This window comes from Empidonax traillii, unplaced genomic scaffold (assembly GCF_003031625.1).
Source record: "Empidonax traillii isolate 1590-97213 ecotype Southwest subspecies unplaced genomic scaffold, ASM303162v1 scaffold769:size436185, whole genome shotgun sequence".
Taxonomy (NCBI): domain Eukaryota; kingdom Metazoa; phylum Chordata; class Aves; order Passeriformes; family Tyrannidae; genus Empidonax; species Empidonax traillii.
The window spans coordinates 220,874-239,968 of NW_020955962.1; the positions used below are offsets into that span (position 1 = coordinate 220,874).

At 55.2% G+C, this 19,095-nt stretch overlaps 1 protein-coding gene across 2 annotated transcripts; it reads right to left on the reverse strand.

Moving 5' to 3' along the window:
- Positions 1 to 1,508: 1,508 nt before the first annotated feature.
- Positions 1,509 to 18,163, reverse strand: SLC41A1 (solute carrier family 41 member 1). 2 transcript variants are annotated; one of them, XM_027901264.1, is made up of 11 exons: positions 17,707 to 18,163; positions 13,578 to 14,702; positions 8,696 to 8,803; positions 5,405 to 5,476; positions 4,800 to 4,944; positions 4,555 to 4,701; positions 3,606 to 3,753; positions 3,433 to 3,512; positions 2,501 to 2,635; positions 2,159 to 2,307; positions 1,509 to 1,915 (listed from the first exon to the last, which is right to left on the reverse strand). In XM_027901264.1, the coding sequence occupies exons 2-11, from the start codon at positions 13,935 to 13,937 to the stop codon at positions 1,730 to 1,732; spliced, it is 1,530 nt and encodes a 509-aa protein (XP_027757065.1). In that variant the 5' UTR covers positions 13,938 to 14,702; positions 17,707 to 18,163; the 3' UTR covers positions 1,509 to 1,729. The 2 variants fall into 2 exon arrangements, with proteins under 2 accessions (XP_027757065.1, XP_027757066.1); XM_027901265.1 differs by lacking the exon at positions 17,707 to 18,163 and adding an exon at positions 14,799 to 14,819.
- Between the last annotated feature and the right edge of the window lie 932 nt (positions 18,164 to 19,095).

A 19,095-nucleotide genomic window follows, 5' to 3' on the forward strand; every position in this document is an offset into this window, starting at 1 on the left:
TGGGAGCCCGCCCACACCACACACTCCGGCCATCTGATTGGCCACAGCACCCATCACTCAGATTAGGTGAGCACTGAGTGGTCAGTGAACCAGCTGTCCCGCCCAGGGGGTGTGGCCACAGCAGCCAAACCCTATAAAATGGGGGCACAGAGGCTCCATCTTGTTTTTGTCCCTCGGCTTGTGACCATGTGAGTTGGTCAGAGCTGCTCGTGGGAACAGCCTCAGCCTCCAGAACTGATTCTGATCCAAATGGGAGCACTAAAGAGCATTGAAGGCTGAAAGAAGGATCATTTCAAGCACCTCAGTCACACAGATGGCCAGGTTTCCTCTCACTGTGTCACTGTAGGCTGTGTGAGAGCCCTTCCAACATGGATTAAAGAGGGGAAGGGAAGGAATTTCAGCCATCACTGAGCTGAGCAGCACAAAAAGCAGGAGAGGAAGAATCAGAGAAGCGAAGCCTGCGCTCCCAGTGCTCAGCCAGTGCTTCCAAGCTGGGCTGTCACCCCAATCCCAGATTTTACACCCCTGTGCTCCAGCCATGTCCTCAGAGCTGCACCAAGAGCCAGGGCTCCTGAAATCTGGCTGTGCCTGCTGACCTGTTTTCCAGCTGGTGCCTGTACAGAGAGAGGAATCCCGTGGCTGAACATGGGTATCCTTCTCTAACAGGCACCAAAAGACTAATGCTGACCAGCTTGAAACACCTTGGGCTCAGCTGGGAGAGGCACTGGGTGGCTTCTTCCCAGCTGCGCTCAGCAACTGAAAGAAAATCTGAACACGCAAAATAGGAGCTATTTTTCCATCCACCCCTTCCTGAAACTCAACAGCACTCAGCATAACTGTCCTGAAAACGGTGCTGTGCCCGCAGCAGCACGAAGGAGAGGCTGCAAAGAGCAGGTGGAAGGGGGATGATGGATGGGGAGAGCTCACAGCCCCTTAGGACGAAGCACAGAGCAGCTGAACTCAGCTCATAAGAGGCAGAACAAGCAGTCTGAGGTGCTGGATGGTTGGCAAAAGGGAGACTAAATCTGCCAGCAGAGACCAGCCTGCTCACGGCCAGGCTTGGGGGTGGACTCTGCAGTCCTCAGTCCCAAGATCACTCACTTCCCTGTGGGCACACAGGACCCTTCCTCACCTTCTTCACTCATCCCTCTCCCAGAAACCCCCTCACCCTTTGGGTGCTGGGCAGGGGATGGAGCTTCAGAGCCAACACAAGGCAGGAGGGTGTCAGGGCACAGAAGGCAGGAGATGCCCCGTGCCCTCCTCTGTGAGGTTGTACTTTGCTAGAAGGTGCCAGTTCAGTCAAATAAACCTGAACTTGAGCTCCAGGATTTAAAACGCTTATGAAGCGAAAAAGCAGCCCTTGACCTCGAGTGGGTGGGGCAGGGTGGGCTCCTTGCACGATCTGACTGATCAGGAACTTCACTGTAACCTTGGTTCAGACACAGCTCCTACGAAATTGCACTTGGTGATTGTCTCGTTACACTTTTGTTTTTGTTTTGTCTTTTTTTTGCCCTTCCTAAAACTAGAGAGATTTTTCTGTACAAACCGGGCTTGGAATATAAACCCCATAACATTCCCATTGAAAATAATGAGAATCCGGTACTAAAGGTGAAGTCTCAAGAGAGACGGGGGTGTGGGGAGGAAGCAAAGAAAAGTAAAGGTGGAGGAAAAGAAGCAACAAGAATGAAAGGAGGAGGAGAAGGGTGGGAAGGGGGGAGCAGGGAGGGAGCTAATCCCCCACATCGGAGTCCCGGTCCCCGATGAGCCAGAGGATGTGAAAGCTGACAGCGAGGAGCCCTGTCCCAATGAGGTCCCCCAGCGCTGTCAGGTATGGGATGGAGAAGTTGTCTGGGTCGAGGTCCCTGTTCCACATCCAGTGCACCATCCAGTCGGCGATGTAGAGCAGAATAAGAACCTGGGGGGGGGAGGGGGGGCAGGAAGGGAAGAGCCACACATCAGCCCCAAATCCCGAGCCCTGCGATCCCAGAGGTCAGCTCTGCCAGTCTGGCTCACAGAGGCACAGCCACATCCCAAAGAACCCCCTTCCCGAGTGCTGCGTCCTCCAACTCGAGTGAGGGAGCGGGTGCTGCTGCAGGTGAGGTGGCAGTGTCCCCTGGCCCAGCCTGGGGGCTCAGCCCCCCCCAGGGGCTGCACTCACCTGGAGCAGTGCAGCTGTCATGTAGAACACCACGAAGATCAGGGTGAGCGTGGTGTGGCCCCCCTGCATGGAGCTGATGGTGTAGAGGAAAACCAGGTGCCCAGGCACCACCAGGAGGAAGAGCACCCGGGCAGAGCGGGAGTTCACGTCTGCAGGGGGACAGAGAGGGACATCAGGCTTGAAATTCCAGCACAGAAACTCTCACCCACAGCTGCCTCCCAGCAGGCTTGGGCCACCCTTTCCTGTGACAGCGCTCCAGCCACTGCCCCAGGGAGCCCAGACAGCAAATGCAGCCGCTGCTGCTGCCACAAGTCAACGTATTTCAAGGGCTGACACAGATACCTGAGCTGCAGAAAGTGCTGCAAGGGCTGGGGCACTTCCAAGGGGCTGTTTTGGAGCTCTCTCCAGGCATCCCACTCATGTGCAGGTAGGTGGAGATGCGGCTGGCCTGCACTGCCACCAGGTTGCCACCCACACCTGCAGGTCAGGAGAGAGAGGAAGGTGATGTTTCCAACACTCTGAAGAGCTGTTTTCAACAACCAGCAGATCTAGAATTGCCAGGTGCTGGGATAATGTAGGACAGTCTATTTTTGACCCAAATTCCCCCTTTGCAGGATGTCAGGAGCTCAGACAAAGCACACTGTTCTGCAGCTTCCCTTCAGGCCCCTCGGTAAAAGAGATGCCATTCTTGGCTTGGAAGAAATATGTGAAACAAAAATGATGAGTCAGACACCAAAACACACACAGGAAGTTTAAAACTATTATTTTTCACATGAGGCGGAATGAAACTGTGAAACCTACCGGCACAAGAGGCACTGGCTCAGAATTAACCCCATTTCTTGCAAAAAGTAATTAATAAAAAGGAGTTTGCCTGGTTCATTAGGCAGAAAGGAGGTCAAAGCTTTATAGCAGAAGCAATTGGATTTCCTGACTCCCAGGTGCGAACACAAATCTCCACGTTGCCAGGTGCCACAAGGCAAATATTTTGGGAGGTGGGGGTGTCCCACCAGACAGGAGGAATGAGGAAGTGAAGAGGTCCCTGGAAAAGTGTCTGTTAGGAAGAACAGCCTCCCAGGGCAGCCACCCTTCAGTGAAAGGCTGGCACTGGGGGGAGCCACGGTGCTGTAAAGCTTGAGTCAAAGCACGGTGCCTCACTGGCATCCAAGAGAGATTCATTGTCCTTAACCTGCTTGAAATAAGGCCCAGGGGACAATTTCAATGTTTGCCAGGAGCCTCCAAGAGCTGCAACCCCAGCCAGGGTGGGAAGGACTCACCATTGATGACTGGAGTGAAAACAGCCATCCCAGCAAAGTTCGGATCCGAGACCGTCCTGTCCAAAATCAACCCCCCAACGCTGCAGGGGGAAGATGGGAGAGGTCAGTGCTGGAATGTTCCTGGAGTGAGGCTCTGTGTGGGTGTGTGTGGAGGGGGACAGGAAGCCTCCCACCTGCTGATGGCCATGGCGATGACGACGGGCTCCCAGCTGGAACAAAGCACCTCCCAGGTGGCAGAATCCTTCCTGGCCACGAAGACCCAGATGGGCAGCAGGGCCAAGAACAAGGAGCACACCAGGGGATTCACGTAGAACTTGCTCTCTGGGTGGGGGGAAATAAGAGAAATATCAAGGACACATCCCACTGCAGAGGGGCAGGTGCTGCTTCAGCAGAGCTCAGCGAGCCTGGCCACAGACTGCTGCAGGTGGGAATGCCAGGAAGGGCAGGGAAACTGGGCCAGTGCAGCCTCAACTCTGCAGGACGTGGTCCTTCTTCCTCCTGGTGTCCTCACAGGGGTGGGAGTTTTACTCATAGGGGTGTCACTACAACATCACGGGGCACGGGGCTGTGAGGACAACACTCTTGGGTCTGTTTATCAACAGATCCCAGTGAGATCTCTTCCATCTCAACTGCTCATTCCCACTTCCCGCTCCTGGGCAGGATCTCCCAGTGTTGCTTCACCTCTGGATGAACCTGGCTGAGTCACATCCCTGTATCCTGGCCCCGGGGAAGGAGGAGGAAGTGGAGAGGCTGCAGCTGCAGCCCTGCACTGAGGATCCCCAGCTGGTGCTGACTGCACAGCTGATGAAATCCAGACCTTCCTTCTCCCAGTGCTTGAGCCACAGACAAGCCCCCGGCACCTGGAAGGGGACAAGCCCTTCCTGACCACTTCACCCATCAAGAGGGAAGTGTGCAGGTCCCTGCCAAGAGTGCCTGCAGCTACAAGGCCCTGAGAAAGTCCATTTCCTCCCCTTATCAGTCTAAGTCTCGCTAACTGAGGGAGTTCCAGACCAGGAATCCCACATACCCCAAGCACAGAAAGGGCAAAGGAAGAGGGTGAGGTGAGTGGGAGATGCAGCAGCACAGGGAAGGACCAGGCAAAGGCCTTTTGTTGCTCCTCACCCAGGTCCTTGTACAAGCCACAGCTGATTCCTGACAGCAGAGCCAGGGTGACGAGATCCCCCAGGCTGGCAGCAATCGGTGTGGCCACATTATCAGGGTTGATCCCCATCTTCCTGGATCCGATGATGACCCCAATCATAATCATTCCTAGAGCCAAAAGGAGGAAAAGAGCAGGGTGAGGCCAAAGGGAGCCGAGCGTTTTAGGCAGAGGTGTGCACAGAGGGTGTTCAGCATCTGTCTCTCACCCAGAAAAAGGGAAGCAACGAAGGCAGTGGCCACGCTGCTGGCACAGAGCAGGACAGCATGGTACAGGCTGAAGTGCCCATCTGGGATCCATCCGAACACCACGGCTGCGATGGAGGCCAGGAAGCCAACCACGGTGGCCTGAACCTGGAAATGGACACCAGAGGGTCACCAAGAGAGCAAACAGCCCCAGGGTGAGGGAAGAGGTTGCTCAGAGAAACTGTTGCTGCCCCATCCCTGGGAGTGTCCCAGGCCAGGTTGGACGGGGCTTGCAGCAACCTGGGCTGATGGAAGGTGTCCCTGCCCATGGCAGGGGGTGGAACTGGATGAGCTTTAATGCCCCTTCCAACCCAAACCACTCCATGATTCTGTTCTGTGATTCTAAGAGGGAAGCACCACCTAGGATCCCGTGTCAGGTGGATTAGAATCCAGCAGGGAAACACCAAGTCTAACCTGTAGGGCAAAAAGGTGCCACCTGCCTCCCCATTAGACACAGAATATTGTCAGTCAGTAGCAAACCCAGGTATTTAAACCTTCTGCATTTGCCAGAGTTGGGCTTGCACCAGCTACCAATATTCCACTTCCTTCTCCTTTCCCTTTTTCTTACCAGTAGCAGAGCCATGTTTCCTGTTATCATCTTCCAGAACTCTTTGGGTGTGTCCATTTGGCCAATATTAGCCTGTAAAAGGGATATGGAATATCATTAAAGACTGACAGCTCTGCGCACAGGCCAACAAGTGAAATTCCTGCCTTGCAGCTCTGCAGAGGTGTGTTTGCAGGTGTGAGGGGCCAGCTGGGGCACAGGCTGTGACTGTCCCTTGGGGTCTACACCCTGGGTAACTACAGCATCTCTTCCAACTGCTGCTCTGGATTTACCTGCTGGAAATCTTGCAAGAGCACCGAGATCCCCCCCCGCTGTGTGTCCCTTTGTAGTCACACCCTGCTGCTCACTGACCCACCACAATTCACTGCCCTGCTGACACAGCCAAGCCTGGCTCAGGCCCAGCTGGGTCGTGCTGCCCCTCAGGTCAGCCAGACAGGGGTGCCAGGTCAGCTGTGCGTGCCCCTGCTCCGACACGGAGCGAGGCCAGGGCAGCACGTGGGCAGAGGAAGCTGGCAGCAAAAACACCCTGTTTGGGTTAAAAGCTGAGTAAACAAGGCCAGGGCCACGTGGGGATGGACTGGCGGGAAGCAGCCATGGCACAGGGGTCACCTGGCACTGCTGCAGCTGCGGGAGATGCTAATCAGGATAACCAGGAGAGATGGAAAGTTGCTTTAATTCCCTGGGGTGCGATCTGAAATAGCCCAGCGGAGTCGCTGCTGGTCACTGCGGGGCACCAGCTCTGCTCTTCCCGACCACCTTCTGGGGCTTTTTATGGAAGAATGGATGAGCAGAGTATATAAACTTGTACCTAATTTGTATTAGTAGAAGTTGATGAAGATGGCAGCAAGATAGAGGCTCAAATGTGTGTTGGAGCTGAGGGCTGACAGCACCGAACCCAAACTTCTGCACAACAGTGCAGCAGCAATTTCCTCCTCTCAGGTTTCCTTGCTGGTTTCCTTGTTTTCCTTCCAGCAAAGGAAAACAAAACAAGAAAACCAGGAGTCAATGATCAACTAATCCCTCTGCTCCCCTTGCTGCGTGTGCCTGAGAACTGCCAGCTCAGTTCAAGCAGCACTGAGATGCCCTCAGCTCTGGAGTGAATTATTCCAGGTAGTTTAGTGGAGAGGAGGAAGGAAAGGGGGATAACTAACAAAAAGTTGACTGGAGTAGCACATTCAGCACAGGAATTTGAGCTCCATATGAAGCCTGACCTTAAAATTCCAGCCACATGGCAATTAGGCTGGGATTAACATAGCCTAGCTGTAGTCACTGCCAACAGGATTTAAATCCTTTAACTAATGGGAGAGTTTTGCTTCTTAATTGTGAAAGGAATGTCTGAGGTGCCTTAATGCAGCACTAATTAGAAACCCAGAGTCTGAGAAACCACTCTGGGCTGCTTTGCTGTGGAGAGAGCACGGGATCCACACCGGGAAGCTCCGGTCAGAGGGGAGCAACCCCCCCCCCCCACGCCTGCACGTGGGACCCCACGCTGAGGGATGAGCAGGGCAAGGGGAAAAAAGGAAAGCCCAAAAGATTGTCCTGTCCCACCGTGCACAGACAAGAGGAGGCTGGTGGACTTGATGATCTTGGAGGTCTTTTACAACCTTAATGACTCTGTGAATTCCATGATTTGAAGGAGGCAGAGCAAGGCTCTGGGACCCCTGTGGAGGCAGATGGGGCAGAGGGACACAGAGGCCAAAGCCTGGCTGTTGGCCCACGAGGCACCAGCAGACCAAGCTGGTGGGTGCTCTCTGTGCTGGTGTCCTCCTGACCCTCCTCCAGCCACCAGAGCAGATGGGGCAAAGTTTTGCATTCCTGGCTTTCCACGTTTTGGGTTCTCTGCCAGGCCTGCCCCGACACTGCCCTGTGCCAGCCCCAGGAGGGAAGAGGACACACAAGTGCCCCTCTGCCTTTGTCCCAGGAGAGCCAAGCACTCACCCTCATGCTCAGAAAGGGCAAGCTGGGCAAGGTCAGGAGGGAGAAGGGCCAGTGTCTGGGACAGCAAGGATCCTGTCAGGATCCGAACAATGGAGAGCGAATAAAACAAAGGGATTTGTTTCCCAGAACCAAGGGGCAAACAAAGCTCAGCCTCTGTCCCTGCAGGCCCTGGCACTGCTGGCCCAGGGGCAGTGTGGGGCCTCCCAGCAGCTTTGCCCTCCCCACAGTGGCTGGGCAGAGGAGCCCAGCCCCGAGGGAAGCAGCCACAGCCCAGCTTTTGGCAGGCAGTGCTGGCACAGCCGTTCCCAAGGCCCTGCTCCTCCAGGGAACGAAGGGCAAGGGCTGCATCCAAGGAGGAGGTGCTCCCCACGGTCAGCAGGACCTGTTCCACCCTGCTGTGCCTTCTCCTGCAGCAAGCAGGAGGGGAAGGCTGAGGGGAAGGGAACATGCCAAGAAGGAGGTTGCTGCTGCCACCCAGGCAGACAGTTCTCCATCCCCACATCTCAGCGAGCACTTCCCAAGCAGCTCTCTCGAGCCAAGGTGCATCAGCACTGTGGAAGCCAAGGCCAGGCTGGCTGCTGCAAGGACTCTCTCCTCAGCAGCTCACAGCACAGAGGAGCCAGAAGCTTGGCAGCAGGCAGCTAACACCTCCTGGATGTAAAGTTCCAAGTTCCCATCATGGGGAACACAGGAACATCAGTCACTTGCTGTCATGCTCAAGCAGGAGATGCCTTGCAGCAGGAAGGAATGGTATTGTCCCTGTCAGGAGAGGGTGTTGGTGTCTCTCCAGCAGCTCCAGAGACAAGAGTGCTTGTGTTGGAGGGACATTTAAACACAAAGCCATTCATTTACAGCTGGACTAACCCAGTGCTCCGAGGAGCTCACAGAGCCTGCCCCATCCCTCACAGGGAGCTCAGTGTTCCACAGGAACCCGACTCAATGGGAGCAGGAGATCTCCATCACTTCAAGAGCCTGTCAATCCCCCTCTGAGCTCTCAGTGCAAGGTCCCCTCTGCTTTGCTGTACAATTCCTCCCCACCCTGGCTCCTTCCAGCCTGCTCTGATAGCATTCCTGCACCAGCTTCCTCATAAAAAAAAACCCTGGATCCAAGCACTCCAAAGCCATCTCTCACCGTGCCCTCAGGCCCCTGAGCAGCCAGCACAAGGAACTGAGCTGTCAGCAGAGCTTAAGGACCATTAAACCTTCAAATCCCATCAGCCCAATGGGATGAAAACACCTTCCCAGCATGCTGAACTCCAGGCTCTGGTGTCTGTGGTCACCGGCACAGAGATTTTCCTTCCCACCTCTTCCCAAACCCGGCATCCCACTCCCTCCCTCAGCTCCCTGGACACTCACAGCAGTGGACAGGCGGGATGCCAGAGTCATCTCCAGGTTCCCCTTCAGGCCCAGCAGTGCAGGTACTAAGATAAACAAATTGGTCACGTTTTTGAAGACGTCCCAGTGCTGCAAGATTAAAACACAGGCCGTTAAATCTTGGCATGGCCCATATAAACCCCTGGCACTGCCCCCAGCAGCCATCCCAGTCCCCTTCCTGCTGCCACACTTGGGAATTTTGCAGTGGTTTTACAATTCTTGACATGTGTGTAGCAGGGACCACTTTTTCCTTTTCCTGCTGAGTTTAGAAAGCAGCTCTGAGCTGGCAATTTTCAGTGAAAAATTCCCCCAAGATTCCCCAACTGACAAAATGTTTACACACAGGGAGGCCAAAATAGGGAAAGAGGAAGAGACTTTGCCCAATATTTGCAATTTTTGGCAGAATCTGAAGCTTGGTCACACTCAGCTGAGAGCCATTCCTACATGTGTGCCTCACAAAGACATTTTGGAGCAAAGCGTGGCTGCTCTCTGATCCAAAATCCAGCCCACTGTGGCCACCTTTCCCTGGTACCTCACCTGGCACCTCCATTACAGGTATTTCCTAACTCTTCTGGCTCTCCAGTCAAGTCACCTCCCCTGGGATGAGGGAGGGAGGCAGCCATGGTTATGTATGAAAAAAAAACAAAGGGTAATTGCAGGGTAAGCAGCCTTATAGAAGAGCAGCTGGCTTGCAGGAAAACACAAAACCACTCCAGAAAACCTCCCAGTTGCATTTAAAAAAAACCCTCAAACCTCACTGCCCCTTTCTGTATTGTCGTGGATGTGTTGCAAGAAGGCCCTGTGTCCAAAATAACTCCTGCTTCCCACACTGGTCTGGCTGCCACACTCCTTAAAGGACACTGGAATCACACTGGGCATGTTAAACATCCCAGCTCTGCAGCTTTACCTGTCAATGGAACCTGCAAAAGTTACCTGGGAGAGGCTCCACCTCTCCCAGAGCTTTTCTTGGCAGTGTCAGACTTGCCAGGCTCACCAGGGACGTGGATTTCTTTCTAGGACAAGGAAGACTTGTGGGCCAACACCTCCCAGCGAATATAATAAGTCACTCTACCTGGGTGACTAATACCTTCCTGTGGGGAAGGGTTTCAATCACTTTTGTTTATTTTTCCATCCCTCGCCACTAAGCCAACAAGTTGCAGTTTCCTGTAGGTCCTTTGCAACACCCACATTCAAGCTGCACTCACTTGAAAAACCACGGGAGAGAAAAGTGCTTGAGATGAATAAACTGAGACCACTTTAAGGTCCCTTCCAACCCAAACCATTCTGGGATGCTCTGACAAGCTGACCACACCTCCAGCTCCCAGGTACAGGGATAAAAGCTGCTCAGCTACCTCAGGCACAACCACAACCCTCTCTCTCTGCTCCTGAGGATCCCAGTCTCCAGGGGAAGCCACCATCCCTGGAGGTGTCCAAGGAAGGACTGGACGTGGCACTCAGTGCTCTGGGCTGGAGGACAAGGTGGGGGATTGGGCACAGGATGGGCTTGATGACCTTGGAGGGCTTTTTCAACCTCAGTGACTGTGACTGTGTGTGATTTCAGTGCTCACTGCTGAGCAGAGGAGGACAGCAGTCTCAGACACTCCATCCAGCCCAGCCTCATCAACCCAGTCAGGCTGAGCTTCCTTTAAGACACATCCAGGCTCTCCCCACTCTATTTTTAGCAGTCACTGTGATTATTTTGCTGCGTGGTCTACGGGTGAATTCTTTGCTACAACTTCCCTCAGCAGCATCCAGAGCTCAGTCAGTGAACACCATGCTGCCACTTCCCAGCAGGACGAGCTGGGTGTCACCAGAATCACTTAATGAGAGGAACATCGTCATTAGTCAGACCAGGGGCTGGAGTGCAAAACTTTCCTGGCTCCAGAGATCACAGAGGCAGGATCAGGCTAGAGCCAGCAGCAGCTCAAACCCTCCCTCACCTTGTCCCAACCCTGGCTTTGTAAATGAACCTTTAAGGGGGGAGGCTGCACTGCAAACCCGTGCCAGAAGCAGCTCCCTGAGCAAGACAGGGCTGTTGCTGGAGAAAGGAATAAAAGCCATCTTTGGGGAAGGAAAACAAGGAGATTTCTGCAGAGATCAGCAACTTGCTCACTGCAAAGAGCAGGACCCATGGGCTCCTGCCAACTTTCTTAACATAAGATGTTATACAACACTGGGCTTTGGGCATTTCCTACAGCCCCAAGGGCTCTGTGGCTCCTGCAGGGAACAAAGGCTGACCTGTGCTCATGATGTGGCTGCAGGGGCAGAGCCAGAGCCAGGCTGTTTGGGCAAGACAAAAAAAAATGGGGAAGAGAAGAGGAAGTGGGGGACTTTAAAGTTCAGGACATCGAGATGATAAAATCCCTTTCTGCCTGTACCAGCCTCTGGAGGGTCTGGATGAAACACCAACCCCCAGGTGCTGTTTTGCAGCTCCCTGCCTTTGGGAAGCTCTGCACTGGCAGGCAGATATTCCCAGGGGATCAGCTGCCCCTCAGCCGTGTGCTTTCAGTCCCTGGGTGTGAAGTCAAGGCTCTCAGCTCAGGAGGAAGAGCTGGTTTTGCTCAGATCGCAGCAGGGCGGTGATTCACGACTCAGGGGAGGGGCTGCTGCATGTCGGGGCTGCGACTGCCTCGGTGCAGCTGCTTCTCCCGGCATTCTGCCTCCAAAATGCCACGGAATGGGCAGCCCTGACAGGAATCCAGGGCTGGCAGTCCCTGACACCCCACCCTGGAGGGGTGGGAACACCAGAGGGGGTCAAGCAGGCTCCCCTCATCCATATGAAATCCTGTCCATCCAAAGAGCCTCCAGGGAGCAGATAAGTGTGGAAAACAATCGGGGCTCTCCTGGGAAAGGGGACTGTGCCAACAGTCCTGCACTGTACACAAAACCCAGCAGGGCACTCACATGTACCTGGCCTGGAGTCTCCTCCATCCCAGAGGCAGCAGAGGCAAATCCTCCTCCTGAGAGGCACATTCCCAGGGACACGTTAATGGGGCAGCATGGCCAAAGGCCAGGGCTGCTTGTTTTCCCAGTGGGGAGACCAATTACAGCTGGCTGATTAGTCCAGTTCTCCAAAACACAGGACGTGGAGTGCGTGGAGCCCCCCAGCCAGCGCCAACCACGGCTGCATCCAAAGCCACGGGGCTCCAGTGACCCACTCCACATGCTCCCTCCTTTCATCCAAGGCTCTGAGCCTTTGGAAGCCAGTTATCAGGATCAGCTCCCCAAGCCAAGCCAACGAGCTTCCCCATCCCCCCTTTCCCACCCTATGGCATTTGGATGCCTCATTTAATCCCAAGGCTGGAGGGAGTTAGAGCTGCTGGCAGGAAAAGCTGCCCGGCCACACGCTGGGCTGCTGTGGGACACAGGAATTACAGAGTTTTATTTGCAGTGGCCATAAAAGAGAAAGGCAGGAGAGAGCACAGGGCTCAGCTGCAGTATCCCAGCTCCTTCCCAGCCAGGAGGAGCTGCTCCTTCTCCAGGAAAAACTTCAGGTTGGGTTCAAATTCCTGGCTCTGGGCGACTTCCAGGAGAGCCAAGCACGAGTTTTCAGGGACCTTGCCGAGGGAAACACTGCTTGAAATGTCTTTCTTTTTAAGAAAATGATTCCAGTAAATCTCTCTCCCCCGGATTAATTTAGCACATCCAGCCTTTCCTGTTTTGAGTCACTTCACGGCTCTCTCGACGGCCAAGAGAGACCGTAAGGATGACCAGAGTGCAAAGGCACGCAGGGAAACTGCTGTTACGGGCAGGACACCACGAGGACTGTGTGCTTGACCACCCACGAGTCCAAAAAAACCCTCTGACTGAACTTACCCTGGCACAGGGCTGGGGAGGGGATGATCTGAACTGCCAGCAACACCCAGGACTGACACTCGAGCCCTTCTCTGCCAACACTCCAGGGCTTGTTTACCTCACTGGAGCAAAGAGAGGAGCTTCAAGCAGAGCATTTTTGGTTGACCACAGCTCCAAAATGGCTGCCTCCCCCATCCAAAGAGTTTCATAAACCTGCACTGCACAGATGAGCGAGTTCTGAGCCTCAGTCACCGCTTTGGGCTGGGCATCAGACAGCTCTGCCCAGCCCGTCTTCCAGGGCAAAGGAGAAGGGGTGAAGCAACTCCTCTGCTGCCAGACACACATGCATGGAAAACGTGTCAGAGACCAGTGCAGGAGCCACAGCTTCCAGAGGCACAATTCCCACATAAAAACACAAACAGGCTGCCAGGCTGTCAGCTTCCCACAGTATCACCTGCCAAGGTAACACGGCTTTCATCCAGAGCTCACTGCCAGCTCTCTATGGCAGGCCTTTCCTAAGGATCACCTCCACACACCTCCCAGGAGGAACCACTCCTTTAGCCCTGGTACCCCTGGCCACTTCAGGAGCACGAGGAGGAGGTGAAGGGGCCACACGTGGCCTTTAAGCTCTGGAATGAGCCCCCACACAGGTGTCCAGCACACGCTGTGGCAGGAGAATCATTAACCTGGCTGGCACGAGCCTGGCACAGCAAGCACCCAGGATGGAAAAGGGACACAAGTGGAACTAGTGACCGGGGCTGGGATGTCACCAGCCACCATCAGGGAAGGGCTTTATTTCAAGCTGTGATGCAGCGTGGTCTCAGGTCCCACGTTGTGCCAGCTGTGACCTCCTCCTCTGAGCCACAGCTGTGCAGGGGTGCCCTCGGCCTCTCCTTCCCTCATTCCACACATCACCAAGGTCTCCCTGTCTCCCCCTCCCCAGACCCAGGGAGGGTCTCCTTCCCTCCCTGTTGCCACCTGCTGAACTAGCCCTGGCATTCCAGTCCCTCCTGGCTCCAAGAGACAGGATTCGGAGCCCAGTGCCATGCCAGGGAAGCATCAGTCCTACCTGCACAATGTCCAGCACCATTCCAGCAGCAACTGTCCCAAAGCCTGCCAGGAGGAACGGGAAGAGGACCTGCAGCCCGATGGAAAAGGAGGTCTCCTTGAGGGGCGAGGCTGGCTCCGGACTCTGGTGTGTGCTGGTGTCATCGCTTTCATTGCTCTGGCTGCCATTTTCCAGCAGGGCATCGTCCTCCCGTACCCCTTTGGCGTTGGCACGGGACTCCAGCACCACTGCTTCCACTGCAGCAGGGCCCAGGAAATCTGAGGGCTCCGCCAGCTGCCCCTGGGCCGCACTGGTGAGATGGTCCACAGGCACAGCCCCGTTGGCCTGGTGGGTCTCCTTCTTGTCAGGCTTGGAAGACATGCTGTTCGGAGGCTATCCTGACCCTTGGCTCGGTGGGCCTACAGCCAGCAGCTGTTCCAGAGGAGATCTTCTGCCAGGAGCTTACACAAATGGCCTTTCCGGCATCTAGGAGTGACCTCTCCTACCCCTGCTCGCCTGCCTTGGAGTGCAGAGCCTGCTCCTGCAGCAGAGATCCCCATCAAGCAAAGTCCAGGAACGGGGGACACCAGCCACTGAGAGAGCAGGAACTGGGGACGATGGCCAGTTAATTCCCTCTGGTTCTCCCCTCCAGTGCTGTGTTACTACAGCAGCCTCCAAGGCAGGATCCGAGCTTTCCTTCTTTGATGTCTGACACTTCAGTGCATCTTTCTCCAGGTTCTCTTCCCGCAGCGCGGCTGCTGTGATGGGGCACCCAAGGCAGGGAGAAAACCTGGCTTGTAGAGATGATCCAGCCCAGAAAAGCTCTTTCTGCTACCTTCTCTTGCTGTCTCCAATAGCGCTGTGCCCCTGCAGGATTCCAGTCTGAAGTCTCCTGTGGGTTTTTTGCTCTGTCTCAGCCTGGCTTGCACTCTCTGCCAGCAATCCCAGCAAGCTCCAAGTGTCACTGCCGTCCTCCTCTTCCAGGAGAATTTCTCACCCAGCAGCACAAGGCGACCACAGCTCTTATTCAGAGCAACAGCAGGTCCCCAGTTAAGGTCGCTCACTGAGCTGGGCAGGCTGCAGGGTGGGCTCTGGCATTCGGACAGCCCTGGATTTGACGCGGCTTTCCAAGAACTCGCCTTTCACCTGAAATACAAGGGAGGAAAACAGATACTCTCTTGGAATCCACGGCAGCACAACAGCCCCTTCATTTCTGTGCCGAAGGTTCAGCCTCCAGCGCACCCCGGACTATCCCCTCGGCTCTTCTTCCCCTCTCAGCGGGGCCGTGCCAGGGGACAGAGGGATCCCCGGAGCCCCCGGCCGGGGCTGTGCCCCCGCCCGCCGGTGCCGCAGCGCCCGCAGAGCGGCTTGGCGGGGGGAGCGGGACCGGAGCGGCCGCGGCGGGGACACCGCGGGGACACCGCGGGGACACCGCGGGGATGCGCTGCCCGGAGCGGAGCGGAGCGGAGCTGCCGCGGCCGGTCCCGCGCCGTGTGCCCGCCGTGCCGCCGCTCCCTCAGCGCTCCCTCAGGGCTCCCTCAGCGCTCCCTCAGGGCTCCCTCAGGGCTCCCTCAGCGCTCCCGCCCCGCGCTCCCTCAGCCCTTTCTCACCTCCCTCTCGGCTCCCTCAGCGCTCCCCGGGCCGCTCTCCCCGCTCTGCCCCGCCGGGCCCGGCGCGCGCCGCCCTGACATCACCCCCGGCCAATGGCAGCCCTGCCCAGCGCGCCGCGCCGCGCTCCTATTGGCTGCGGGCGCGTGGCGTCACTCCGAGCCCCGCCCTCCATGCGAGGACGGCGGCGGGGAGGGGATGGAGGGGAGGCCACGCCCACTTCGCGGCGCTGGGCGTGGCCAGGGGGGTCACGTGGGGGAGAGTCCGCGTGGAGCAGGGGTAGCGATCCCTGTCCGTCCGTCCATCCATCCATCTGTCCATCCATCCATCCCTCCATCCATCCAATCCATCCATCCCACCCATCCATCCATCCCTGTGCTGTGCCAGGATCCAGTGATCCTGCTGGCCATCCACCATCCTGCTCTCCATCCATCTGTCCATCCCACTATCCATCTATCTGCAATCCTCTGATCCATCCATCCATCCATCCATCCATCCATCCATCCATCCATCCATCCATCCATCCCACTATGGATTTGTGCTTTGATTATCCCCCATCCAGGGGGTGTGGCTGGAGCCAGGCCCAGGAACACTGACACAGTACAAGTGGTACCCACTGGCTTTCAGGCCTCTGGTGGAGTTCAGGGAAAAAAAAATCAGGAATATTGTCACGTCCACACTTTGCCTGTTTACGCCAAACTGTTCCCCAACAAACAAACAAAAGCTTTAAACCTCCTGCTGCAGAGGTCAGTTCCTCAATGCTCTGCAGAATGTCATGTTCTTGAATGACACCAGCTCTTCTGATTCATGTTTTCCTTTTATTTCCCCCTTTTTTTTTCTTTGTTTTTTGTTTTTTGGTTTTTTTTTTTTTTTTTGCATGAGTGGAACTTATGAGCAGTTGTTTTTTCCTTCCTGCCTTTCCTTTCCTCCCAGGAAAGAGTCAGCAGCAAGTCATTACTCAGGGTGATGACGTGATCCCCAGCTCCAGGCCTTGGAGACAGGTTTTGGGCCAATAAGGGTGGCTGTGACACAACCACCCGTGCAGGGGGAAGGGGGAGGGCAGCACAGGAACCACATTCCCCCATGGATATGGGGACACAAGTGTGACTGGAGCCGGTGACTTCATTCCTCGAGGAAGCCAAGGCAGTTGTGGGCAGCAGGGGATCCATTGTGATCTGAAGCTCTGGGCTCTGCTGCTCCGTTTCTGTCTGCTCTCGTTAAAAATTGAGCAAGGGGAGGGTTTTTTTCCTGAAATATTTGCTGCTCTAGGAGAAGAGGGTGACTGGAACACGTGGAGCTGAGCAGGAGAACTGATCACAGAAAGCAGCTCTGATGAGGGACTTTACACGGGCAGAGAATGACAGGACAAGGGTGATGGTTTTAAACTGCCAGAGGGCAGTTAGGTGGGATATTGGGGAGAAATTCCTCCCTGTGAGGGTGATGAGGCCCTGGCACAGGTTGCCCAGAGAAGCTGTGGCTGCCCCATCCCTGAAAGTGTCCAAGGCCAGGTTGGACGGGCCTTGGAGTAACCTGGGCTGGTGGAAGGTGTCCCTGCCCTTGGCAGGGGGTGGAAGGAGATGATGTTTAAGGTCCCTTCCAACCCAAACCATTCTGTCATTTCAAGGGCTGAGGAGCCTCTGGAGTCACTTCTCTAATTCCCAAACCTTCCCCTTGTGACACCAGCAAAGAGACCTCAAGGAAAACTGAAGACATACAGACATTTTTTGAACTAAAACCACAACACACTTCCACACTCACGCTGGGATTGGAGCTCCAAATCCTCGCTTCCAACCCCAGCCTCTGTTCTTTGTCCAAATAAACCTGGGGAGGGCTCTCCTTCCGCCTGCATCTTTCCTTCCTGACTCGGAAAATCCGTATCTGCCCCGGAACAACCGTTCTTCCCTCACCTCCCCAAAAACAAGGCACACCAAAACGTGACCTTGGTGCTGCCCAGGCCACCTGCACACTCAGGAAGTGGAAGTGTGGAGACAAAAGCTGCCTGAGACAAGAACACAGAAATAGATAACCCCCCCCCACCGGAGCAGAGATCAGAGAGGCAGAGGATGAAAGGGCAGGAAATGGGTTTCCAATTGCAGGGAGCAGGTACCAAGGGCAACAAAGTGTTTGGAAAGGGAAGGGTTTACCACTGAGCTGCGTTGGATCAGGGAATGTTGTTGGATCAGGGAATGTCGCGCCCGTGTGTTTTACAGCAGCCACGTGATTTTGGCACTGTCAAACTGTCCAGCTCTGGGCCAGCACTCAGGAACAGCCTGAGAGCCCACAGTGGGTACAGGGTGACTCCCCCGTGCACAGAATCCAGCAAAATAAAAGGGTTTGCCCAAAGTCACTCAAAACATCCCCCTAATCCAGAGCTGAGAGTGCCCTGGGAGGTGCCTTTGCTCCTGTTCCAGCTCCACCACTCTGTCACACATATCAGTGCAGTCCCAGCTGCCTTTGACCAAGGATCCCGAAGGAACTGAGTTCCTAATGACTTGCAAACAGAAATCCCAACAGGCAAACGCAAAGACTGGTCGTGACTTACCCCTTCAGGTGTCAGTCCAGAGCAAAAACAGCTCACGAGGGCAGGCAGCGATGTCAGAGGCTGACCTGGGAGAAGAAATGCAGACCCTGGAAATTCTGCTTTGCCAGCCTGGAAGCAAACCACCCCATCACCACCCTTTTATTTTTCCCAAGGCCCACACAAGCAGTGCTCCCAGCTGTGTTCCTGTGTCACCCACGTGCTGTGACAAACACAGCTCAGCCCCAGCCAGGTCCGTCCCTTGGGCTTTTGGCCACGTGAGAGCTCCTGGCAGAGAGGAGCTGGAAGGTCCTGGTTTCCTGTGCTCCACAAGGCCAGTGGTTCCGGTGAGATAGCAGGGACGTGGACACCTGTCCTGGAGGCACTGAGGATGTGCCTCACATTTCGGTTTTGTTCCGGATATGGGCTGTCAGCTCATTTATATTCAGCAGTTGGGCTGAAGAAAACACCAATACCACAAGGCTGGTATTAAAAAAGAATAAATGAAAATCAACTCTAACTCCCTTCTGTTTTACAGAATCACTGAATAATTGGGGTTGGAAGGGACTCCATGGGGGTCACCTTTCTACTGCAACAACAGGCACAGTGTTCAAGTGATCTGACTATTTACAAGGCTGCAATAAACCATACGTTGTGTTGGATTGAAAACACAAGTTAAAATGCATGAAAAGCACCCTGGGAAATGCTGCATGCTGCTTCTAAACCTCACTGCCCAGGCTGTGGGTAAATCCATCAGTGCCAAAGAGCGTTTTCCCTTTGTCCCCTGCCCTCACCACCCTTCCATGTGGTCATTTTCCTTCCTGCTGAGAACTGGCTGCAGCTTCCTCTGGGGCCCACCACCACATCTCTTCAATCAGCTCAGTGATCTGCAGCGAGCAGGGGGCAGGTCCCTCCCTTCCCCACCACGCTGAGCTCTTTATCTCCACCGCCCGCTGCCCCGGGAAGTGTGGGAGCGGAAAGCGGAGCCAAACCCCTGCACGGCAAACCTGATGTCACACAGCCTGCCCTGAGCTGCTCAGCTGGGCCAAACAACCCCTGGGCAGCACCTCTGCACCACTCCAGGCACGGAGATGGTGGTGCTGTAGAGAGACCTCACAGGTAAAGGCCAAGAGAGGAGCCAAGAATGCAAGTGTCAAATGCCAAGCTGGAGGAAACAACTTTGTAAACACCTTGTTCCTGCGTCCTCCTGCAGCTCTGGGCCTGCACTCCCCACGGTCACTTGGGGCTGAAAATAAACCAAGCCCTGTGAAACAGAGGCCAGCAACACAGCTTTCTTTAGAAAATGCAGGTGTGGAATGTGACCTTTTCTCCATGGTGTAGCAGGTCCTCGTGCCCCTAAATCAGCTGGCCCACAGCAGGCTGGGATGACTGGACAACTGCAGATACGTCATT

What these genes read in the sequence shown, in the direction of transcription:
- SLC41A1 (XM_027901264.1), bottom strand. Translation starts at nt 13,937, where the DNA reads ATGTCTTCCAAGCCTGACAAGAAGGAGACCCACCAGGCCAACGGGGCT. An exon ending in TGGTGCTGGACATTGTGCAG is followed by an intron (nt 8,804 to 13,577) that starts GTAGGACTGATG and finishes TTAATCTTGCAG; the next exon opens with CACTGGGACGTCTTCAAAAA. An exon ending in TGGCTTGTACAAGGACCTGG is followed by an intron (nt 3,754 to 4,554) that starts GTGAGGAGCAAC and finishes CCCCCCACCCAG; the next exon opens with AGAGCAAGTTCTACGTGAAT.